The 26,027-nt window shown below is 41.0% G+C and overlaps 1 protein-coding gene across 3 annotated transcripts in view; it reads right to left on the bottom strand.

Annotated features, from left to right (window-relative positions):
* The window catches only part of LOC119733266 (sortilin-related receptor-like), a 75,110-nt gene that overhangs the window by 30,038 nt on the left and 19,045 nt on the right, over nt 1-26,027 (bottom strand). For all 3 annotated transcript variants that reach the window (XM_038206850.1, XM_038206851.1, XM_038206852.1), the window contains exons 6-23: nt 25,285-25,398; nt 23,993-24,162; nt 21,993-22,182; nt 19,544-19,732; nt 17,726-17,814; nt 16,222-16,403; nt 15,743-15,932; nt 14,390-14,521; nt 13,695-13,777; nt 12,896-13,071; nt 12,309-12,532; nt 10,160-10,412; nt 9,861-9,999; nt 9,577-9,636; nt 7,959-8,105; nt 6,554-6,667; nt 3,392-3,508; nt 809-937 (exon numbers count right to left, since the gene is read on the bottom strand). In XM_038206850.1, the coding sequence (XP_038062778.1) occupies nt 809-937; nt 3,392-3,508; nt 6,554-6,667; nt 7,959-8,105; nt 9,577-9,636; nt 9,861-9,999; nt 10,160-10,412; nt 12,309-12,532; nt 12,896-13,071; nt 13,695-13,777; nt 14,390-14,521; nt 15,743-15,932; nt 16,222-16,403; nt 17,726-17,814; nt 19,544-19,732; nt 21,993-22,182; nt 23,993-24,162; nt 25,285-25,398 (2,698 nt within the window). The remainder of the gene's footprint in view (nt 1-808; nt 938-3,391; nt 3,509-6,553; nt 6,668-7,958; nt 8,106-9,576; nt 9,637-9,860; nt 10,000-10,159; nt 10,413-12,308; nt 12,533-12,895; nt 13,072-13,694; nt 13,778-14,389; nt 14,522-15,742; nt 15,933-16,221; nt 16,404-17,725; nt 17,815-19,543; nt 19,733-21,992; nt 22,183-23,992; nt 24,163-25,284; nt 25,399-26,027) is intronic.

Here is a 26,027-nt window from a genome sequence, read left to right on the forward strand (position 1 = left end):
GGGAAAAAAGCTGAAATCCGAAACAAAAAAAGCTGAAATCAGCTTTAAAGCTGAGATTTCACACCCCTGCATTTCATTAACCCACCCAGAGCAATTTGTGAATCACTTAAAAACAATGCAGGTTGGTTTCTGGTGAAGGGATATAAAGAGTTAAAGTAACTGTGTCACTCAGAGAGTCACTGCACAAAACAAATCACCGCAGAGTGCAATGAATTAAACGTGGCCAACTAATGATAATAATAATAATGTGGTGCTCATATACATGTAGTTCTTTATACCTTGGGTTATACCAAAGCACTTTACAATAAAGGAGTTCGGTATTCCTAAATAGTCTGGTGTAGAGCATGATTTGACAACTTTTTTTTTTTTTTCAGAATAACCGCGGCAGATAAATGCACACAAAGGCTATGGGGGAAGTGGTAACTTATCATTCGGTTCAATTTTGCTGGTACGACGCTACACTTTTTCACGCATACCATAAATCTTTATCCCAAAAGAAAAATCGGCAAATCTTTGTAAGGGGGAGGGGAAGGGGGTTTAAAGGGGGTATTTACCCCCCCCCCCATTTTGTTTTGTAAAGACTGCCCTTTTTCTATTCAAATACCCCTTTTTTACCAGCATTTACCCCCACTCCCCCAACATTTGTAAAGAGTGCCCTTCTTTTGTTAAAACATGCCCTTTTTTCCCTGAACAATTGCCCTTTTTTTATAATAAATCATACCAGTTGGAAATTCATCCATTGAGAAGCAGTGAATTTGTTGAAGAGCAATGGGAGTGTGACTTTAAACAAACAACGATCCCAACTTACGGGTGGGGGATGAGCAATGAGCTTCATCGGAGTAATCACGACAGTCATTGTCTCCATCACACTTCCAAGTTAGTGGGATACACCGGCCGTTATCACATAAAAATTGGCTACTAGAGCAGGATGCATAGGCTGTTCAATACAAAACAAAACAACAACAAAACTAAAGCTATGTCTGTTTGATGAACAGATCATAAATGGCTTTTCCGCATTTCACGTTTTTCAGATTTACGCTTTGTTTGTCCATGCCCAATCATGTTCTATAATGTTCAATTTTATGTACCATGTATGAAAAAAACCTTCTTTGATTCACATACTTCTTTGTCATACCCAAGTTTGAGCTCTAACTTTCTGAAATACAATCCAGCCTTGAATTAAGACTAGCCATCTCCACACATTCTATGTTAATTTATAGTACGATAGAGTGAAGTTTCAATATACATGTATGTATATATATGTCATTGCAATATTTGTTAAATGTAAATTCCATACAAATAATATCAACAAAGAAATAATGTTTACTTTGTAAATTAAAGCTGTTATTTTTTTTCATTACATACTATTGTTCACAAACGGCAGACTTAAATGTACAGGGATTTGGTTTCCATCTTATTTGAGAGGTTATTTCTAAACTGTGTCATACCTACTTTTACATTGACATTTAAAACAAAAATCAAGATTTATATCTCTCAGGGTTGATTTTTCAGGAATTTTCAAAGGTCTTTCATTTTAACTTCTGATCTGATGACATCATCATTTTTTAAGTGTACAGGTGTTCTCTGCATAAAGGTCACCATATCGGTATACAATTTGGAAGCAATAATAATCAACTGAAAATTCACTTGAACATTTTTCATTCTGCCGCAAGAAGGGTGTTCTAACATTTTATGACGTCACCAGTCTTTTTTTTTCTTCTAAAGTATATCCTAGCCAGAGACTCACATCGTTGAAAGCAAGTACACATCTTTTTAAACTTTCAAATTATAAGGCACTTCTGGTTTGCTCGTAATATCAAAAATGAAGACCCTGGATTATTCTATCAATTCCCGTAAAAGCAAAATCAGATCTCTCACAGTTGATTTTATATTGATTTTCAAAGATTAAATCTAGAAACACGTGGTTGCTTTATCTGATACCTGATGAGTCATGATGACGTCATTACCAGAAAGCTTGAGAGCTACGTTAACTGTGCTATTTGAATCAAAAATCTGGATTTATCTCTCATGGTTGATTTGCCATCAATTTTTTAAGGTTTAAAGCTTTTGTTCATTGCAACTTCTGGTCTGGTGACGTCATTTTCCCCCTCAACTTGTTCTTAGCATGAAGCCGATTATACAGATCAATTACAAAGTGATTTTAGCAAATTTCGCCACACACATCAACTGATTATTCATTTTAAACGTTTTTCAGGCTTCCGCCAGAGGGTGCTGAAACATTTTTCTTTTTAAAAGTACAAACTAGCCAGAGAACACTGTTGAAAGCAAGTTCACATCTTTGTCCACTTACAAATTATAAGGCACTTCCGGTTCGGATCACAAGGAAGGGTCACATGATTAGGCACACGGGAGATAAGGTGAAGATCCTGGATTATACTATAAATTCCTCAAAAATCTAGTTCAGGTCTCTTACTGTTGATTTTATATTGATTTTCAAAGATGAAATCTAGAAATCTTTCATTGCTTGTAATTTGATACAAGACAATGTCATCATGACGTCACCATGACGCCACCTTGTTGTCCTCTAGATATAAGCCCTCAAAAGATAAACATTTAAGATGACATCACATGTCACATGATGACGTCATCATGATGTCATTTGTCCATGCACAAGTTCTTAATTCAGAAATTCTGAATTGCGGGGCTGTACCTAGGTTGATGTCCATATGTGCAGTGTGTACATGGCATGGGTGTGTCAACAGAGTGTGCCTGGTCACCTGAGGTTTGGACAATAGACCGCTTGCAGACGCGATCGATAATTGACGCGCGAAGGTGCGCGACGCCATGTTATGGGACAAAATGTGCATGGATAGGTATACGCCTGTCCCACAACATGGCGTCGCGCGCCTTCGCGCGTCGATTATCCAACGCATCTGCAAGCGGTCTATTGCCTGAAGAGGTCAACCAGATAGTGCAACAGTGGGCTGGGTAAAAGATAAACAACACAATCCTGGTATGGAAAAGAACCTGGGCCCAATTTCATAGCACTGCTTAACAGTAAGCAGAACAGTTGTGCTTACTATAGCAGAAAATCATGCTGCTGCTTAAGCACTACTTCATGCCGTGAATGTGCTTACAGTTGCGCGCGCATGGAGATTTCTATTGTTACGTCACTGATTTAAGCAAAGTTTTCTTCTGGGGTTAAGCGTGCTTTTGCTGTGCTTACTGCTTAACAGTCCCTATGAAATAGATGGAGGCTCGGTAAGCACAAAGTCGGCTGTTAAGCAGCGCTATGAAATTGGGCCCTGGTTCTTACATATAAAAGGCAAAATCCCCTCATGACGTTTGAAAAATAATGATATGTGGGTTTGACTCCGATTGAGGTAATTTTTTTCTGTAAAATGGATGAATAAAGGATGGGGTCACTTACTGCAGTTAGCTTCATCTGACATGTCTCCGCAGTCATTGTCAAAGTCACACTTCCATTGCACCGGGATGCAGTTCCCATTGGTACACGTAAATTCATTCGACTTGCAACCCTGGTATGCTACAGAACACAAACAAAGTGGGTCACATGTCACACACCGGTATCACATGTCACATCAAATGTCACTCAATGCATGTCATGTTAATCAGTAGTCCGAAAATTTGGGACTCTCAATACTGTGTATGAGAGTCCCAAAACTTAAGGTATTGAAAACATGCAAAAACAGAAACTAGACTGGTACCTGAAACAACCAGTCCAACACAGCTTCAGTACTGCATCAATCAACCATGCCAAAAGAATTTAAGAAACATGTGACATGAAGCGGGAACAAGTCTCAATTTACTACACATTTCTCCATAGTCAAGCCACCAGACTATTGACACTGAAAGAAGAGGTCAGTCTTTTCAAATAGTTGGACCATGGATGGACATGTACCAGTTCAGTATTTCATGTATTTAGCCCCATTTTAAAATCACTTGACTTCCCTCTCATGTGCAAAATATTGAAGAAAAGTCTCCTTTAAAAATGGAATTGAGTCTGCAAACTTGGTTGGTGAAATACTGAGGACATTTTCTTTGCCCCAGTGGAATTTTTGGAGAAATTTGCTGCCTAAACTGTGAGTAAAGTGGGCCTGATTTAGTTTTGCACGTTTCAGAGCACTCCAGAGCCCTGTCTGGTTAATCAGGTGGCACCATGGTTAGGGCTGTGCATTGGAACTGGATACCCGGGTACCCGACTGCTCATGTTAGGAACCAGTCCCAGATTGTGGAATCGAGTACTCGTAATACTACTTAGCGACTTCTCAGACAATGAAAAAGAAAGATTTTGGATGTCATTTTTTGAAGTTTTCACAATGAAAATCATGGAAAACAAAACAGATTCACGCTTACGACACTTGCGAATATGCACTGTCCACCGTAAAGCTACAGAGCTCACTAAACAGACTTGCATTTTTCCGTACTGACGCACCAATAAAGGAGTAATGCTAGTATAGTATTGTACGACCAAGAAATGCAATGCGAACAGAAAATTGCAGGATTAATATTTACGGGATTGGATTTTTTTAACAGGTACCTATAGGTACCCGATATTTTTCCTAATCGGGTACCCAATTTCCGTAGTACCCGTAAATGCACACCCCTAACCGTGGTGCACATTCCACTTGTTAGGTGTCACAAGCTCTGGTAAAGATCTTGCCACTAATTCAACTCTTGCCACTAATTAAACTCTTGCCACTAATTAAACTCTTGCAACTAATTAAACTCTTGCCACTAATTAAACCCTTGCCACTAATTCAACTCTTGCCACTAATTCAACTCTTGCCACTAATTCAACTCTTGCAACTAATTCAACTCTTGCAACTAATTCAACTCTTGCAACTAATTCAACTCTTGCAACTAATTCAACTCTTGCCACTAATTAAACTCTTGCAACTAATTCAACTCTTGCAACTAATTCAACTCTTGCAACTAATTCAACTCTTGCAACTAATTCAACTTTTGCAACTAATTCAACTCTTGCCACTAATTCAACTCTTGCCACTTATTCAACACTTTACATGTCAACTGTCAAGTGCCTTTAAGACGTCTGTTGTTGGCTATCACAAGCTCTGATTTAATTTTTTTCACAAAACTGTCATTCATAGCATGTTATGGTCAAAGGTTTCAGTTCAAGCGCCACACTAGGTGCCAGGCTATCTCAAGCTATTACCAGGCTTTTGCCAGTTGTCATAAGTGGAACGCTGCTATAACGAACGTCGTGGGATCCACATAAAGTGTTTGTAATAACGATCGCTGGGTATAGCTATTTTGAACCGCCGGTACCCTCTTTTGACCAAAAGTGAACTGGCATTCCTCACGAGTGGTTTTCCCTTCTATTCCTTGGGGAAATAATATTCATATAACTCTTCAGCATTCAAACACGATGTAACTATGGGTTGTTTGATGTTCGGGAATTAAAAGTGGCCCAAATAATGTTCAATTCACGTACAACCGGTAGATTTTTTGTTAATCTGTTGACTTTTTTTCAACAACAATGTTCGGGACCTTCTTGTACATTAAAACGGGGAGCCAAGGATGATGTTCTGTACAGCCGAACATTCGGTATAGCGGTGTTCGGTATAGCGGCGTTCCACTGTATTGTGTTGTGCTATGTGTCCAATGGGTCAAGGGCCAGGAGGTCTGGCCTTTGTGCAGCTTGGGCCCCGACTTTTGTTAGTTAAAACTCACGTCCAGTCACTTGTCATATCACAGGCATGCAACTGGGAAGTCACCCAAAAAGAGGAAATTTAAATCTTTCCAAGACTTTGTACAGTGTTTTTCTATTTTCAATGGCACACGTGGGAAGTAAAATAAAAAGAGGGAATCAGCTGATCCGAGGAAAATTTGCATGCCTGATATCATTTGCCAAGTGTAAACATGTCGAGTGTGATGTCTGAGGGTCAAGAGCCATGGCCCTTCTTAAATACCAATTGCCATGTGTCACATGTCACGTGTCTGGTAAGAAGTGTCGCATGTCACAGGCTTTTGTTCAGGTTCTGGTCACCTGCAATACATTACATGTTATTTTGTCATATATCATGTTAGCCCCATAAATGTGGCCTATTTACTGGACTGCCTCCGTAAACATAGGCCACACATCCACATGTACAAAAACGTGTCGACTTTGCCAAATTTTGATTTTCACATTTAGGCTTACTTTGTAGGTTTTTTTTGCTGTAGAAGCATTCTCACCCTCTATATAGGCTAATCAGAAAGTGCTGCCTTTTTCAGATGTTCATTTTTTGTGAAATTTCATGTTGAAATTTTGATACGCAAACGTGTGCAAATGTATCTGGAAATTTTACAAAAAATGAACATCTGAAAAAGGCAGCACTTTCTGATTAGCCTATATAGAGGGTGAGAATGCTTCTAAAGCAAAAAAACCTACAAAGTAAGCCTAAATGTGAAAATCAAAATTTGGCAAAGTCGACACGTTTTTGTTCATGTGGATAAGTGGCCTATGTTTACGGAGGCAGTCCAGTAAATAGGCCACATTTATGGGGCTAATATCATGTATGTCCTCTCTAGAAAGGCCAACTTCATTTTAAAAAAAGTTAAGACTTACGGCAGTCCAATTCATCGGTCATATCCCCGCAGTCATTGTCGTGGTCACATCGCCATGCCCCTGGTATGCAGTTGCCATTGCCACATGCAAACTGGTCAGGATGGCAGGTTTGTCCTAAAAAAAAAAACATCATGCAAACAAAAAGAACAGTTCAACTTCAATGAAAAGTGTGCAAAGAATTTCACAGTGTAATAAGAGAAAACATTTCAAGAAAATACCAGTGTCAAACTGCCTCGTATTTCTGGCTGCCAACTTCCACGTGATGCAACGGTGATGTTATTCAATAAGACCAGGGGCTTATTTCAGGAAACCCTAAGACACGTCTTAGGAAGGGTTACTTGTCAAAAATTGATATAAAATCACACGATGACGTCACCTCAATTTTTACCTATAACACATCCCGGTGCCCTACATACCGAGTTTGAACCCAATCGGACTTACAGTCCTTTAGATATAGGGTCTTAAAATTTGCACATTTAAGATGACGTCACCTGATCCATGATGACGTAATCATAAAGTCACTCTTCAGGAAACATACTCACTATGGGGTTTTCACATAGGTTAGGTTTCATTAGGAAAACGAGTTTAGGTCAAAAGTGCAAGGCCAAATAAACGAGTACAAAGTCTATGTGATTTGGGGTGGAACAAAAAAAAAAAAAACAATCAGAACAGAAACAATCCTTTCCGCTTTCAAGCAGAAAAGCAAAAAATCAAAACTAAAACATTGGCTTTTCTGCAAAACAAAAAGCCAATAAGCTCACATTGTTATAAAGGCAACCGACTATAACTGCTAATAATTGTAAGGTCAAACAAGTTTTTGAAATGTAATTGATCCAGTACCAGGGGGAAAGAGCAGCAAGTGGGCTTCGCTCGTACCCCCCGCCCTGCAAACAGGGAACTGGAATACGCTGATGAGCTTCTCAGAATCTTGTGAAGGAAGTGGCCTACGACCTATGTATAAAGCATTTCGCTGCAGCTGTTCAAGACTGCAGTTAGGCAATGCATGTGCGCAAATGCTATCCGAAAACTTTCAATAGAAATGCACACATTCCATACCGGATGTGATTTCTGTTTCATTGCAGACCATGTGGACACAATTTTGAGCGTCGCATAATGCAATTCGACCGTTCGTGATTCGAAACAGAGCCTGAGCAAGTGACAGGAATTGTAAATTTACAACACAGATAAGTTTTACAGAATTTCCTACATTATTACGCTTTTCCACACAAAAAAATCTCTAAACTGGATTAAAAGAGTAATGAATCAGTCTTAAATGGCCCTTTCAAACCTTGCAAAATCCAACCAATCAGAGCGTTAATTCATCAGAGTATCCCAGCGTCATGTTTGCAGGGCGGGGGTACGAGCAAACTAGCGGGCGCGTACTGGGACAAGGTTGCCGACTTACCTGTATTCGGTTTGCATTCACCATTGGGCTGCATGGTCTCACCCGGCTCGCAGTGGCACACTTCACCCCCATCCTGGGATTCAGAGGGGGTGTGGGAGAAACCATCGGCACAGAGACACCTCCTAGATATCTGCCCAGCTACTTTGCCTACGACAGATAGACAGACAAGCACTTCAATACCACCCTTGGTGAAGTAAAATGTACATGGACCGTTTGCGTTCATTTTTTGTCCGTACGAAGCCACAAAAGTGCTCACTGATTTAGTCCCTTTAAGGGCAAGTCCAAGGAAAGTTCCCAATTTTTGGTCCCATAAGTTACGCATGTTTTCTTTGCCATGTTTTCTTAAATTATATAATCATCGCAAAGACTAATAACATAAACGTTCTTGTGGGTATTCTCCTTGCAGATGCCCAACAGTAGAATAAAAAAACACGGAAATCCATGAATACACGTATCTTTAATAGAGGGTTACACTTTTGTTATGTACATGTATGGGACAAAGTGTGTGCAAATTCTTGGATTTGCCTATAGAAGCCATTTCTCCACAATTTGCACTCTTTACCTCATCTTGTGTATCTTCTAAAGGATTTTTCTTTTGATTTTTTGGTAGGGGAAACACTGTGAATATACTACACCATTAGAACAATCCGAATACACCCTTAGGCCAAAACAAAGCGTCTCCGGTTTCTGGTATGGAGCTTGCCCCAAAACAGGTGCGGCAGCGGGGCTTTTTTTTTCAAATGTCGGCTGATGACTGCAAATGTTGCCAGACTAAATTTAGTGCAAAATATATGGGAGTCCAGAGAGGCCACATAAAGCTTTTACTCGATCGTAAACCCATCTAAAAACACGTTAAAATCGTGCAGCAGCAGGATTCCAGTCAAACCAGTGAGTTTGGCGGTTTTCAGACATCATCTTACATTGAAAAAAAAAAAACCTTTACATTTTGCCGACGCGCATGGCTACGGCGACGCGCGCGCATACCAGAAACCGGAGACTTTTTTTTTGGCCTTGCTGCTTGTAGGTGGTTGATGTATGGGCGGCCAAACATAAAAACATTCACGCCTGTTGAAGACAGTGCATATATTGGTTGTGAGGATGCCCCATGTGTGGTTTCTTCATCAAACAAAGTTGGCTATGGTAAGCAGCAGAGGGGGGGGGTTGATTTCTAGTCGACATAAGTGGCCCACAATAAGCAAAGTGTTCATTGCTCCAATAAATTTAATATCTGATTGTTTTGTTCCCAGAAAATGGCATGTTCACAGTGCCTTCATTAGTCTTGGTTCTTGTTCTTGGTTGGTTCATCTCCTAAATACTTCAGGTGGGAGTTTATACAGGAGACCAGAAACACCGGGGCAAACCCCTTCTCTTAGCGACAAGTGTCACTGGGTTCTTTTACGTGCATTGGAATACACAACACACGGGACCTACGGCTTTACGTCCCATCCGAAGGACGAAGCAATAATGGTTAAGTGCCTTGCTCAAGGGCACAAGTGTCCACCCGGCGGGCTCGAACCCACGCCACTGTTGCCTCTGAAACACCAGAGCATGAGTCCGGTGTTCTTAACCGCTAGGCCATGACACTCCATTCTCAAAACAACACGGCCTATTGTGATACCTGGAACGGCGATGCAGAGATGGGTGCAGTTGCCATTGTTAGTCCTGCACGGGTTTTCACCTGCAAAGGGAAAAAGGAGAGCACAAGACAACATGTTTAACTTTGGTCTTCGAAGCAGACTACTGTATGAGCCACAAGGATGTGATCTCAAAATGCAAAAATACAGATGCCCAGTGCCGGAAGCTAGTGGCAAAGCCTCGCCGTACATATTTCATGAGATGGTTCCTTATACATTTGTGTCCTATGTGACACTGGAATGCCACTCTAAATGGAATGCGACTTACCTTGCTGCGAGGAGTTTTGGAAGACCTTGAGGTCCATGACACCGCTTAGGTTACCGATAAGGGTTGTCAGACCCATTCCAGAGTACTTGTTGGCCGTCAAAATCGATTGCAATTGCCAGTCATCCCAGTATATGTTGTCCTAAAAAATTGAAAGTTGAACAAAGGTTTTGACTACATCAGGTTTGAACCTGCGAACAAAGTTGTCATCCGGTGACCAATTCAAGCTCATTGAGCTAAATTACAGGACAATCAACAAGTCAGACCACCAGTTAAATCAAGTCAAATGAAATACACTGTACCTTGTAGACGGCGATTGCATAAGGATGTGGGACACCCTCGCTAATAAGAACCCTGCGGCCACTGCCATCCATATTTGCCACCTCAATTCTGTCCAGGTAGGCATCGGTCCAGTAGATCTGCTGTCTCTCGTCGTCAATGGTGATTCCGTTGGGCCAGTGGATGTTGGTGTTAGCGACCACCACACGGTTTGAACCATCCATTTCCGCTCGCATAATGTTGGCATTAGAACCCCAATCCGTCCAATACATTTTCCTGATCAGAAAAACAAAGCACTTAAATTCAATCAAGAGACTATTTTCAACTACATGTAATAAATAGGAGCAGTATCATCAGGTATATCAGGGATAAATTAAGGGCAAATTTATCTGTAATAATGGGCCAACCTTCACAATTTTAGTTGCAAGATTCAGGACAAGTTCAATGGCATCCTCTCGCATTCTTCCTTACTCTCTGAGGGTAGTTTACTGCATGTCAGTTGGTTATGCCAATGCCCTCCAGCTGCAGTTTATTGGCAGATAGTTTGTCTTAACAGTGAAGGCTCCAATTGGCAGGAGTTGGAGGCCCTGGAGGGTGCCTGATACTGACCAGCTGGGGGCACTCACTTTGTTATCAGAGGACTCTCATTGTTCTCTGTGGCATGTATTGGAGTGCCTGTCCAGTTACCCTTGCAATGACATGGCAGATATTGGAGGGCCATGCAAAAAACATAGGAGATTTTCTTGAGGCACATATTGGCATGCGTTGGAGGGTCTAGTAGGGTAAGGGTTAATGTTTTTAGTGTTAGTTTCTATGCAAAATAATGTTCATTAATACACAATGAAAAGATTTTGGTTAAACTGTTCAGAATTCAGCAATTAATAAACAATAATAATAATAAATAATAATACCGAAGTCTTATATAGCGCACGTATCTACCAACAATTAGGTACTCAGGGCGCTGGAAGGTATAGCTATTATTAGAAACAGGTAAATGAAGTACATGAGAAATAAGAGACCCATAATGTAGCACCTTAAAGGGTTTACAAGGTGCTGTGGCGCATTAAGCAGCCCACTGCCAGAAACACAAGGGGCAAACCCCTTCTCTTAGCGGTAAGTGTTACTGGGTTCTTTAATGTGCATTCCACAACGCACGGGACCTACGGCTTTACGTCCCATCTGAAACAATAATGGTAAAGTGCCTTGCTCAAGAGCACAAGAACCATGTTCCCACGGTCAGGATTTGAACCCATGTTCCACAGCACACGAGTCGAACATAAAGGATACAATGAGGCATTTGGGGACAAACGTGTCCATAAGTTATCATGGCAATTTGATAAGATGACTACGGTACTCACATGAAATAAGACCGACTGTTTGTGAAATATGTGCTTTGCTATGTATTGATTGAAAGTGATCGATAAGCCAGCTGTTGCCCCAGACCACCCTACCTGTTAATCCCTTGTCACACCTGGAACCGCCCCAGTACTGTATTGTCTAATCGATCGCCAGGCAATGAATACAATGTATAGTACATGGGCTTCAGGGTTAACCCTTTCATGCCCACATTGGTTATTGACTTGGCTCTCCCCAGGACCAAATTGTTTGCTCAGTCATGCGGAAATCACTAGAGCGTGAAAAAAATGAGCACGAGTCAAAAACTCACTTTTTTCAACTCAGATTTTCACTGACAAGGAGTGATTAAAATCATAGGTGTTGTGTGTAAAGTTTGTTCCTTGAACCTTACTTTTTTATGTGATGTAAAATGAAGTCCATACGTGCAAATATAAGAAAGTTATGCCTTTTTGTTCATCTGGTCCCAATTATCAAACTGCAAGCCATTTCACCACATGACCAAATGGCACTCCATACCTCAAATTGTGCATGGATACTTCTGAAGCACTTTTCTTGTTTTTTTGTAATGGTAACAATATGAATAAACCACACCAATAGAAAGATCCGAAAATACTCTTTCAGCTGGTGTATAGTTGATGTATGGGCGGCCAAACATATCAACATGCCGCCTTTCTAAAAAGTAGTGAATATATCTGTGTTGAGGGTGTTTTGTGTGTGGTTTCCTGGTTGACTAAAGTCGCCCATGGGAACCAGCAGGGGGGTACTTCTTGTCGACAAAAGTCGCCCATGGTAAGGAAAGGGTTAAATGATCAATACCCTTTTTTGGGATCCAGTGCAATGGCTCGGGGCTGGTCCAGCTGCTGCGTCTCGTTGATGAGCATCCGACGGAATCTCCCATCGTGCCGGGCCACCTCGATTTTCCGCGTGCCAGAGTCCACCCAATAGATGTTCATCGCGATCCAATCAAAGGCCAGGCCTTCCACGGTCTGAAGTCCCACGTCAGCGATCAGGGTATGGTTGCCATTATCCAGGGAGTATTTCTGTGGATGGGGAAGAAAAGGAATGAGTGTTGCGTACGACCTGCCATTGACGTACAGTCATCTCCAGTTATAACAAGCTTAGATATTATAACAGGATTTCAGATATATTGAAGTCATATCTCAGGTCCCATCTCATCTCAGGCCTGATAAAACACTGGCTATTAAAGGCGAGCAGTCTTAAAGGCAAGTAGTGCCACTGCGGAAAGTAGAGCAAGTGAATCATCATCTTTCTGTGTGCCAACGTAGACGTTTCAGACAAACTGTATGTATCTGAAAAAACGGAATATTCCTTACGACTTATTTTACAGAATCTATTCACAAATGTTTCAGTCTTTCTTTACTTACAATTATTACATCACTTACATGGATAGTGTCCTCGGTAATGTCAGCCCAGTACAACACATTGCTATGCCAGTCAAAGTCCACCGCAATGGCTGCCTCCAGTGGGATGTCAAAGACCAACTGCTCGTCGCGGTCGGAGTTGAAAAGGTAGCGGTGGATTTCCGTCCGGCGCGCATACAACAAAAACTCCGGCATCTCTGGATGTATGAAGGGAATAAGTTTTGATTTTAAATGCTTCGAACTCAGTGCACGAACCGTAGATGGCACTACATGCACATACTGGTTCGAACATGTAATGACCTATTGACCTTTGTTCTATCTAAACAGTCACAGACAGTCAAACTTTCCATCCACTTCCCCTGCTGTACTTTTAACATTGGCTAGTCACCAACAGTCAGATCATATGCCAAGCAAGCACTGTGACTTGTCAAATTCTGTATGACGTTTGATATGTCTAGACATGCAGATATATGCAAGCCGCGCGCAAGCCAATCAGAGTCGACTTTACTCAATCATGACGCTATTTCATTTCTAAATCAGGACTAAGTTTGATTGGTCAATTCGAATGCAGTGTTTTGTAATACAACAACGGCTGGGCGTGATATCACATAACATGATACAGAGCATGTGACGCATTCCATTGTCTATGACGCGCAACTGGTGAATGACCGAAGACCTGATATAGAAAGCGCCCGCAGATTGGTCAATATCTAGGAGTTCGGGTCTTGCCTTATTAATCAGCGAATCAGTTCACACATTACATAGACTATGATCCAACATGCCTAAAAAAAAAAGAGAAATAATGACAGTTGTCTCTTACCTCTAACGGGACAGGACATCATATCCGCTGCAAATCTATACTCCTCTCCTCCACTGCAGGTGTCACCAGCAACCTTGCGATAACTACCATTAAAAAAATATACAGAAGGGAGGAGTGCAAAATTATTTTTTCCCAATAATTGAAAGTGACAAATGGGATTCGTCACTTTACCAAATCGAAAAACTGAGTTGGCGACAATCCTCAATTTGTGTAATTAGCATACCTGCCCAAAAACGGTGCAATTTGTGTCATGAAATTTGATGGATTGGTCAGACGACATCGTCAACTGTTATAACATCAAAATATCCCAAGATGCTTAAAGGACCTGTTATGGACACATTTGTCTCTTCATCAGCTCGGTTTCAAGCACAGATAATTTCTCAACTGGGTGGTGCTATTGTATAGGATTACTCTGTAAATGCAAGTCAAGCTATACCATTCCTCCCTCCCCTCCCTCCCCCCCCCCCCCCCCCCCCCGCCCGAGTACTGCTATTTGAGTACGAGTACTTTGTTGATCGAGTACAATTTCGACATGTCGAGTACGAGTACTTTGCTGCCCGAGTACGAGTTCAGTCATTTCGAGTACGAGTACTTTGACATTCGAGTACGAGTACTCCAAAAAAAGTACTACAGGAATACTCGAGTACGAGTACCGAGTACGAGTAATACAACACTGGAAAACAATAAAGCCTTACCCCTTTGTGTGTCTGTAGAATGTTCCAGGTGGGCATGGAGTAGGGATCTGGTCGGGATCAGTCGGTACGCTGGGGTCCGGAATGCACTGTGACTCAAACCACCAATCAGACAACTCCATGTATCCAATGTCACTGAATGGACACAAAAAAGCATGCACAATGTTTTCAATCCCGGGACATACCGTTATTTCGTTTTACCGTTTTGCATTTCCTCAAAACAAAAACAGTAAACAAACCATTGACCGTTTTGTCGTTTTACAGTTTTGTAAAACGGTCAAACGGTATTAAGATAAATACGGTTTCTCTGTTTTATGTTTAATAAAATTCATTACAGCATAACGATTAATGATTTTTGTTTTAAAGTTTTACACAAATAACTTTGAAAAACAACAAAACGGTCAGTATGAATACAGACTGTTTTTTTATGTCAGTGTCATATAGTGAGCAGTCCGTGGTGCATAACCTAAATCAAAAAATGGTCGACAGGACTATTGACCGTTTTTCATTGTCATGTTCTTGTAAAACAACACTCTGAAATGCATAACCGTTTATCGCTTTCAACAATCAAGAAAAACAACAAAAAGGTCATTGTTTTTTGTGACCTAATACCGTTTGACCGTTTTACAAAACCTTTAAACGAAAAAAACGGTCAACGGTGCGTTTACTGTTTTTGTTTTTGAGGAAATTCTAAACGGTAAAGCGATATAACGGTATGTCCCGGGATTGTTTTCATTCAGTTCTTTCATTAATTCTATTTTTTTTGTGGAATTTTGATACATTTCTTTTGAAGTCGTTGCAGCGATTTTTGTTCTCATACCAAATCTTTGCTATTTTGAACATTGATGTGTTGCAGACATTAGCACCAGCTAATGTGTGAGGTGAGGACTTGTGATGACATGCGAGGACTAGCGGGGATTTGTTAGGAGTTTGGAGGACTCTTCAGGCCTTTCGAGGGCTGTGACGGTTGTGAGGACTTGTACACACAACTGACTCAACTAAACCATTCATTACTGCAGGTGCAGAACTTGACAGAATGGCTGGGCTTGTGGGGACTTGTGATGACATGTGAGGACTAGCGGGGATTTGTTAGGACTTTGAAGGACTCTTCGGGCCTTTCGAGGGCTGTGGCGTCGTGAGGACTCGTCAATGACTCTACTAAACCACTGATTGAAGCAGGTGCAGAACTTGACAGAATGGCTGGGCTTGTGAGGACGTCTGATTACATGTCAGGATTAGTGGGGGTTTGTGACGGCTTGTGAGGACGAGTGAGAACTTGTGAGGCCTGTTAGAACTTCTGAGGACATGTGATGCATTTTCAATGGGCTTGAGAGGACTTGTGCAATTTAGTTATACCACTCAAAGTCCTCCCTGTCACAGCTGCAGTTCTGGACAGAGATGGGCCGGTCGTAGTTCCGCCCGTTGTAGCAGACAGCATGGGCAATGCGACGTTCGTAAACCATCTTTCGACCCAGCAGACAGGGGGAGTCTGGGAACTCATCTCCCGGGGACCACTGCTTGTAATCGTCCTGAACACAATCCTGTCCTGAAGTCACAAGGTACAAAACGCAATGAGAGGTATTCTTGATGTTGCTAGTATTCGAAGCAACAACGTACCCAAATTGGGCATAGGCAAACCAGCCTTGTTTATACAGGGATTGTTAATTTTTTTTCTATCAAGTCATGTTAATGGCCCATGTTATTCATTTTTGAGCACACCATAAACATTTAAACGGAATATACATTTCGTTTTGCTGTAATATTCAGAAATGGGTGGATTTGGGGGTTATTATTTTATAGCAAATATTGTGACTTCTTTGACGTTTTTTCTTTACCTAAAGCGTCTTTCAGGTCAACCTGCACAATCAACCAGCTGTGGTGTCCTGGGAATGACCCAAACAAAGTGAAGATTGTCGTCTGCTCCCCTGGCTCTGTCATCATTCCATACACGTAAATTTTGGAGAAGTTTCTGGTGAAGACTTCTGTTGTCCAGCTTTCCCCTTCAGTCACGGAATACCTTCAATTGAAAACAAACAATGTGTGACATATGACCAAATTAAGAAAAGCATGAATGCCTTGCTAACAGTTGCTCTACATGTTTGTTGTTGGGTGTTTCACTACTACAGAAAGTTTTAAATCATTTCAATGTACCTTGCCAAAAATATGAGCAAAAGTGTCATTTTGGACGTAACATTGACACCGTATCAATGTTACGTTGAAAAATTTCTGTGAAACATCACCAAAATTCACTTTACGTATTTCTTACTATACTTGCAACACAATAGGAAAAGCTTTTGCTACAGTAGTCAGGTATCAAAAGGAGCAGACATGATAGCTTGATTGTGAGGATGTAACATTGACAAGGTGTAAAACCCAAATGTCACACTTCCATTGAGTGATTTTGACACCGTTACATCCACACTTCAGGTATTGTTTCAGCTATATTTGACCCCTGACTATACCAAAACAAAAGCTTTTCTGAGTGTATTAGGTGTCCAGTTATAAATATGCAATGTCACTTTGGTTAATATTTACATCCGCGTAAAAAATGGCAAAAAAGGAAGATTTGGATGTAACATTGACACGGTGATCCGAATCAATACATTTTTGCTCAAAGCACATTCAAATGATTTCAAACTTTCTAAAGTATTGAAACACCTTAAGACAAATAGTTGAGCAATTGTTTAGAATGCATTGGTACTTTTAATAATGCAACATGTACTGATTCCCAACCCGGTGGAATGACCAATATACAGTGGAATGTCGCTATACCGAACATCATGCTTGGCTCCCAATTTTTGTATACAAAACGTACTGAACATTGTTGTTGACAAATGTCAACAGAAGAGCGACAAGTGGCAATTATTTCTCCAAGCAATAGAAGGGAAGAGCCACCCAGTGCTGTAGGTACAGGAGCTCAAAAACTGTGTAAACATAATTCAATAGTCAGCACGTGTTTAAAAAAAGCGGATTTCAATCAATACCAGGGCGTGCAGGGTGAAGTTCTGAAGGGCGTTATTTTATTGAAAAGTGAGTCCCGGAGCACCAGCAGCTTCAAATCGCTATACCAATCAATCGCTGTAACGAACAATTTCTGTGGACCCCGCGATGTTCGTTACAGCGGCGTTCCACTGTATACATTAAATTAGTCCTTTCTTATACATATTACCAACGTCAAGCACAACTCACTACAAAATGTTCCCAGAAGAAAAGTAATACAACCAGTACGCAAATTAAGATTGTATGTAAATTACAACTGATAAGCAGATTGAGGATTTTATATGCAAATTATGGATTGATATGCAAATAAGGTCAGAGCTGGAGCGTTTTTGTTCTTACTTGACTTCTTCAGTGGATCCATACTGATTCACAGCCATGACCACACCACCATGGTCGCCAAATGCATAAAAGTGCGGCCCATCCAATACCTGGGAAAAAAAACACCAAATATATAGATACTGCAAGTATAAGTAATAAACTACTACCAGACATATGTCTCATTGAGAGATGTGGTCACTCAACTCTCATGTCAAAATGACACCCACCTTGCACCAGGTGGCCTTGGCTGAAGGCTCATAGAGGCCACATGTCAAGCAAGCACTGTGACTAATCTAACTTGGCCTTTAGTCAAGGCCCACGCGTCTTTACGCGGCCACGTGATGGCCCCGGATGCTGGCTCGTAAAAAGACTACCCCGCGAGCGGCTTGAAAAACAAAGCTTTTTCCGAAACCCGTAGGCAGGTTTATGAACAGATCTCTACCTTCCAACACACCTTTAATCACATGGCGTTGTGTTGCGGTTTGAATTTCCCCGAAATGTTTTAGTTTAGAGGCAGCGAAGTCAAAACAGCTGTACATGTAGGTAATTCTGCATTTTCATTGGTCACTGTGCAATGCATTATGCATGAAATTCGTCTACCAAATCAGTAGACAAATATAAAGAAAAACATAAGCGCTCTCTACGAGATGGTAAAGGCCCTCGTGGCTTCGCCGCTCGTGAGGTAGTAATTTACGTGCCAGCATCCGGGGCGCGTCACATGTCCGGGTAAAGACATGTGGGCCTTGACTAAAGGCTAAATCAAACTGGGTCAACAGACAAAGCAGGCAAGTTGTGGTCACAGCTGTTTCATTACTCATCCGGAGTCAAAGCATAGCTGTATCAAGTTACTTTAATAAACAGTCCCAGCCAGTCAATCCTGCTTTAATGTAGACTGGGAATTCTTAACTGTTGAAAACAGTCACTTGTTTGACTGAGGGACTACTTGGCACAGAATGTATGTTTGCACGGGAGGGTTAAAGATACACTGTACCAGGGCCAAGCTGAGGGTAGTTTGTACACATTGAAAACTACATGTACCTTGAACAGCATGGCCTTGTGTGAGGCCGACTTGTCAAAAATAAAGGGCCCACTGAGGTCCCATTGAGGTCATGAAGTCTCATCCCTAACGTCCTAAGGGCTCTTTGGGGGTCTAGTACCAAATACTACAGAATACTACATGTGTTGTGCACACTTGCATGGAAAGAAATGCAGACTACAGGTTACTTCTCATTAGTATTTTGTACCTTAATGTGAGCTTAGGGTTAAGACCAGTGTTGTAGGACTCGAGTCCAGGACTCGGACTCAAGTCGGACTCGAGTCACATTTTTCGTGACTCAGACTCGACTCGAGTCGCATTGGAAAATGACTCGGACTCAGACTCGACCATGACGACTCGGACTCGAGCTTGGTGACTTGTGACTCGAGTGACGTATTTTTATCAAAAGAAACAAACCTAACGTAGGGATGGGAAAGGATCATTGAGGAATAATGTTTGGATGATAAAACATGGAGGGGTGGGATGGAGGATTATTTAGGGGTGGGAATTAAAAGGAAACACATTTTAGGTCTAAACAACATGTACACACACAAAGTAAACTATATACACTGGGATTTACTTAAAGCAAATGGATGGTTGAAAAATAATCTTTAATTTTTTGTTGATTAGTTTGGTGAATAACTAAGAAGTGACTCGTGACTCGGATTCGAACTCGAGGCTTGTGACTCGAGACTCGAACTCGGACTCTAGGCTTGCAACTCGTGACTCGGACTCGAGACTTGTGACTCGGGTCTCGGACTGGACGTTGGTGACTCGACTGCAACACTGGTTAAGACACCCACCTTGTACCAGCTGGCCCCAGCTGACGGTGATCTGTACACATCGAAGGCTGCATCGGAACCCAGAGACTCGCCGGTCTTTCCCATGGCCATGATCATGCCTGGAGCAGATGCCTTGGACAGGATAGGGTTGTACCTTGTGCCTGGGTACAGCTGGCTGAATTTTTGGGACAAGTGCAGCGAGCAAACAGGCTACATGAAGAAAGCATTAATAGTGGACGTGTTAAAGTGGCTATGGACCCTTTTCACAAAGGAGAATATGTATCTTGACATTCGGTTACCATCACTTAACATGTACTTATGTTGGCATTTTGGAACTCTTCATTTTGGAACTTTTATTACTGTTTCCAATAAAATAAATGAGAACGTACTGAACTGAAGAGAAAGTAACCACTGTATTGTCTTAAATCTCCTCCGCCTCACTGGAAGATAGACATTGATTACTTAATGATTGTTTAAGCCTCATAAACAATTGTACTCTAAATCTGAATGGTTAATGAAATTGTATAAAAATAATAATTCCCACTTCTAACTATTGTACATGTATATTTTTTTATCTCATTCTGATTGCAGATCTAGTATCTGCCACATTTTGAATAAGGGAATAAATGTGTGATCCGGAGGTTTTTATCACTCTGTTTAAGACCACTTAGAGTCTGGGTGCTGATAATTACCCGAGCCGGAGGCGAGGGTAATTATCAGCACCCAGACTCTAAGTGGTCTTAAACAGAGTGATAAATACCGACGGAGCACATATTTATTCCCATTCATAAATACCTTTTCGGTAAAAAAAAAATCATATAATTCGTTCAAAACATCCGATTTTGTTCAACAAATTCACTTTATGCTTTTTGAAACATCCCTCTTGCAAAATAATGGAGTGTTCAGCTGGCGAGTAAGATGTAAACAACCCTTTTATGGAGATTGACGCGCGCGTATCATGTTCTGCGCGATGTCCCGCAGAACGCACCTGGCGCGTTGCATTTTGAATTTAGAACTATAAAATTCTGACTCCCTGGTAGTGTTGCGCATGCCTACGTGAGGATTGTGAACGTTCAACCAATGAAACGATAAGAGGCACTGGATTTTTAGGAGTCCACATTTTATTGTGACACTGGAAGTGTTTAAGACCAGCTAGCCATGTCTTTAGTATCCGTTTAAGACCGGCCACGTGACGGGCTCTCGACCAATAGGAATGCGTAAACTGTCTTAGGTATTTATGAATGTCTGATAAAAAAATTGCCATTCACATTTGGCGTAGACACAATCTAAATTTTGAATATTTTTGTGTAAATAAATTTGTATATATATCTGACATATTGCTCTTGGGTCTTCTCATTCTGCATTGCTGTTATCCTTATTTCTGCTTTATACAACACCTGAATAAATCCCCGTCATCTGATTGGTGGATCGTTGATCACATGTCATTGAATTGTTCGTACCAATGCACGGCGCGCGTGGCGCGCAGCACACAGTGCAATGAAAATTTCCATTGCACGGTGAATAGAACTTCTATTGCACGGTGTCACTGCTGCTGGTGGTGGCGCTGTTTTAAATCGAGCTAAATTGAATATGATTGCTCTCAACCTGTTGAACAGTTTGCAATATTAATATAAATATGATGAACTTGTTGAACTTTTAAACAGTTTTTAACCTGAATAAATTGGCTACTAAAAGTCAACCAATCAGATGACAAGGATTTATTCAGGTGTTATATAAAACAAATAATGAATGTTTCACGTTCGTGCAATGGAAAGAAGAATTTCATTACCTTTGCCCCAATGCCTAAAACTGAAAACTTGGTCCCGTGATCAATTTGACCTCTCTTTATAGAAAATTAATCATAACTCTGTCAAAAATTATCAGATTTTGATGTTTATGTCTCATTTTAAAGTGGAATGGTGTATCTTTCAAGCCATACTTAAATTATCTATGTTGGTTAAACATTCTAAGTCTGGCATTCCGCTATTTTGTTTGCATTTTTTTTTGTATACACACTGTTACATACCTAGTGTGGACATTCCATTGCTTTCGTGTAGTTAAGAAAAACCAGTGAAAAAAAAATCATTTTTCTCAAACTGTGAAAACTCTTTTCAACCCAATTTTTTTTTTTCTGTGATTCCCTTTAGTGTTTCTCTTCATTCTGCCACAGATAAACCTAACCCAAAAATGCCTCTAAACCTGTTTTCCAGAAATGGGGAAACACTGTGTGGACTTGCCCAAGTCCACACAACGTCGCCTCTACCTGGTTTATGTGGACCTCTTTTGTTCGGAAGTCCACACAGTGAATGTAATGCCTACCCACTGTATACACACTGTATAATACCCAATGGCTATTGAGGTGTGAAGCCTGCTGAATACAACAGAGTCAATAGCTAGAGAAAGAAAAAAAATAATAATTCACTTCTGAGATAAACATTATCTAGTCTTGGATAATTGTTGAACAACTCACAGGCTGGCAGGAGATCTCAGGATCTCGGGGTTCCAGCAGGTTCCACTCCCCGCCCTTGTCGTAGGTGATGACGCTGACCATGTTCTCCACCTTGAAATCACCGCTGGGCTCCCTGAATTTGGACGCAATGTAGATCCCGCGCAGTCCCTCCACCCAATGCAGCTCAACGAACTCCTCATCAGCAAAGTTGCTGAAAAAGTGCCCCCCAAAAAAGGCACAGTAAGTACCACAAACTGCCTTGACCTCACGAAAGGGTCTTAAAGCTATAGTCCATCATTTGCAGCCATCCGAAAAGTAACTGGCGTAATTATTGTTGGAAAACAAACTTGGTTGAAAGATAGTAAAAGGAACTAAACTCCCTGTGAAATTATTCCTTCTGGGAAGCTGTCATTTTGAAGTAATCAACGAAAGAAGGCATTTCCAATGGTGATTCTTAAGAAGCACCGTAGGAAAATTTAAATTAGTACTTCGTTTTGTTATTCAGCGCAGCGCGCACAAGTATTGGAACGACGCACACATGCGCGCGGTTATTATAATTCGTCGGATCAGTGCGCTACGTCGTGTATGGCTGCAGTTCAAAACAATTCAAAACATGATTCAGTAACTTTTGATTTGAAATTGAGACCTTAGAATGCTGTTTTTTCTCGATATGTACAGCTGAAGCTTAGCTGAAACTTCATCAGGTTAGTTGTTCAGTATCCTTCATTAGATTTTGAACCCTTTTGTTGCTTCAAACGAACAAAATGCACAAATTACAAATGATGGACTATAGCTTTAATAAGCCATTTGTGAATAACCTATACCCTTTGCGAGTTAACTTTGAATAACATCTGGTACACTGACTTGCTCATAATGCTTGGCGGGTCTTAACTTTGAAGTGCCCAGACCAAAGACACTGTTGCTATTTCACATGATTCGGGGTAAGCTCTTGCATAGTTACATAAGAGACGCTCAGCATCAATACATTGTTCACAACGGGTGAGAATGCCACAAACATGACAAAGACCATACCAGACCATTCCAGAGCTGGGGGTTGCTAGCACGAGGCTTGCCCCGAATCACGCAATATAGCCAAAGTCTCTTTGGTCGGGAGACTTCGAAGTTAAAATCTGCCAAGCATTCGAGCTAACTTTCACATTCCATACACCCGTACTTCTTTTGCCCATAAAACGGTTAAACACGAGGGACCCATGCTTTGGAATTCATTTCCTGATAAACTTATAGCCTCTAAAACAGGCATGCAACTGGGAAATCACAAAAAAAGAGGAAACTCACAATTTTCCCAGACTTTGTACAGTGTTTTTCTATTTTCAATGGCACACATGGGAAGTAAAAAAAGAGGAAATCAGCTGATCCGAGGAAAAGTTGCATGCCTGCTAAAAACATTTCGACAGTTAAACGTATTTACAAATCTATTTTGTTAGAAGCTTATAGCTGAATCTCTGCAATGCAATTGTTCATTTAAATCCAGTTAGCGAGCCTACATTGTATATAGCCCATGCCCTTAGGTACTTGTCTGCTTTTGTTTGTTCACATCTGTAAGTTAAACTTAGCTTTTGTAAACAACATGTGCACTGAGCCCTGTTGGTATTTTTGTCTCCCAATCTCATGCCCTCTCTTTTATCTTCTTTCAAGGCTCAATGTACGTGTTTGCTTTATATAGGGACCATTGCTTACAAGCTTTGCTTCTTAATGGATCCCTCTGCAGTATCACTTGTTCGTTAATTGCATCTTTATATATCCATTTATTTATTTATATTACTTTCTATGATTAACTTTTGTTGGATTAATACTGTGGAAATAAATAAACCTGAACCTGAACCTGAAACCTGAACCTGAAAGTCAGGGTACCAGATGTTACTCAAATTTAATTCGCAAACTGCTTATTAGCAGGAGCCTTTGTAACTGTCTACCTACAGTGCTACCTTACAATGCAGTATAACAAAAGGTCTCTATCAGTAAAAGAACCAAGTTACCATTTTAGAACTCTTTATTAGTACCTTAGCCAGGAGTCTTTGCCTGGTCCTTCGGGGCTGTAGTACACAATGTTCTCTAATGACAGTGCATATGAGGTGCCTTGAACCTCACTGATGTATAAGTTGGTCTTGTTGAGGTTGTGGTTGACGCAAACAAAGACTTGACCCTCATCAGTATCTGCTATGTAGTAATCCTGGTCAGTGTGCAAAAGGAGTAAAATGTAGGAGTAAATATAAGGAGTAAAAGCAGGAGGTCGTGGGTTCGAGTCCCATCTCAGTGTTTTTTTCCAACTTTCACTCGGGAGGTAACACACTGAGTATACAGTGTTTATACGTCGGTGAAGGGCAAAACCTTATTTGATTTACATCACCCCGACGCAAAATTCCAGCTAGTCACCAGCAGTCACATCATACGTCAAGCAAGCACTGTGACTAGTCCAACTGGGTCAACAGACAAAGCAGTCAAGTTGTGATCACAGCTGTTTTATCCCTCACCCGAGTCAAAACATTGCTGTATCAAGTTACTTAAACAGTCCCAGCCAGTCAATCCTGCTTGATGTACCGGTAGGTTGGGAATTCTTAACTGTTGAAAACAGTCACTTGTTTGATTTGGGCTGCAAGGACTACCTACTTGGCACATAATGTGTGTTTGCATAGGAGGGTTTAAAGGGAATGTACAACATTGGCTTTTGCTGCAATGTTCAGAAATAAATGGATTGGAGGATTAGTATGTTATATAAAATATTGTTAAACTGACTTGTGTCATGTTTTGGGCTTGTAGATGCTGGAAAAACCAAGAAAACCTTATCATGTTCTTGTAGTCTGGTTCCCTGACCCCACTTAAGATGAACGAAGCAATTTGCTGACTTTGGGGAATTGTAAGGTCAGAGAATCAGTCTGGCAGGCTTGTTCCTCTTCACATGTGTGTAATCAATTGCAAAGAAAATGCGGAATAACTAAATATGAAAAATTAAGAACAGTTTTTGAAAAAAAAAAACAGTTTTCTCCAACGCTGGTCGGTCGACCAGCGTTGGAAAAATACAGTTTTTCTTAAAAATGTCAGCCCACCAGGAGCCACGATTTTAAAGGATTCTTTAGACTGTCAGTCCCTAACAATTTAGTAAGGTATTTCGTGATAATTTGATCATTTCGTTTTTTGATGTTTGCAAATGTTGGTTTTTCCCTTTAACAGGCAAGTAAAACTCAAGGTTTATCTTGAGGTTTAACAATGTTTTACAGGTTACCTCAGGGTTGAACCGTCAGTAACCACAATTAATTTTGCATTCTTACCTATTCAAAGCATCTGCAAAACTTACCTTCCGCTCGAGGTTGGAAGGGAAGATTGCAGATTCAAAGGGTCCTCGTTGGTAGGAAACCAACAGATCAATATTCGGTCTGTCATCTGATGATTGGCTACCGGTACGATCAATCTGTTAAAAAAACAAGACGAATCTTGGGAACCCTTCTTCTACTGAACATCAGGGGGCGTTTTCGAATCCCTGTTCTTGACAACACGCGTGTAACACGAGAACGTGTACTCGAGCTGGTTGTTACGAACGCGCGGGTGCGTGTCGCATCGATATAAAGCAATGCAAATTTGTACTTAGGCCTATTCCAAATGAACGAGGACGACTGTTGCAAAACCGGACATGCGGGGATGAAATTGCAGACCTGAACTATAATGGTATTCTTATTCCAATCATTAGGGTATTAGCAAAAAAAAAACCACAAACAACTTGAGAATCTGCACAGTCCGCCATTTTGTTCAAGCTGCACCTCGCCGAACCCTCCATCAACCGGGGAGTGAAAAAATCGATCCGGGAACGCCCTCTCGGGTCTGTTCGTTACGTTCGAGACCGCTGTTCTCGTGTCGGGTTAACACGAGCGTTGTCAAGAACAGGGATTCGAAAAGAACCATGAATGTTGCCATAAAAACAGCAATATCTGCCATCTAAGGTAAACTTATCGCTGAGCAGAGGTGCCATCCAACTTATTCAAGCCCTACATTGGTGGCCTCGATTAATTGTATTCAAATTGGGAGTGTACTCACATAGGGCCA

The sequence above is a fragment of the Patiria miniata genome, unplaced genomic scaffold (genome assembly GCF_015706575.1).
Source record: "Patiria miniata isolate m_02_andy unplaced genomic scaffold, ASM1570657v1 HiC_scaffold_25, whole genome shotgun sequence".
Lineage (NCBI taxonomy): Eukaryota > Metazoa > Echinodermata > Asteroidea > Valvatida > Asterinidae > Patiria > Patiria miniata.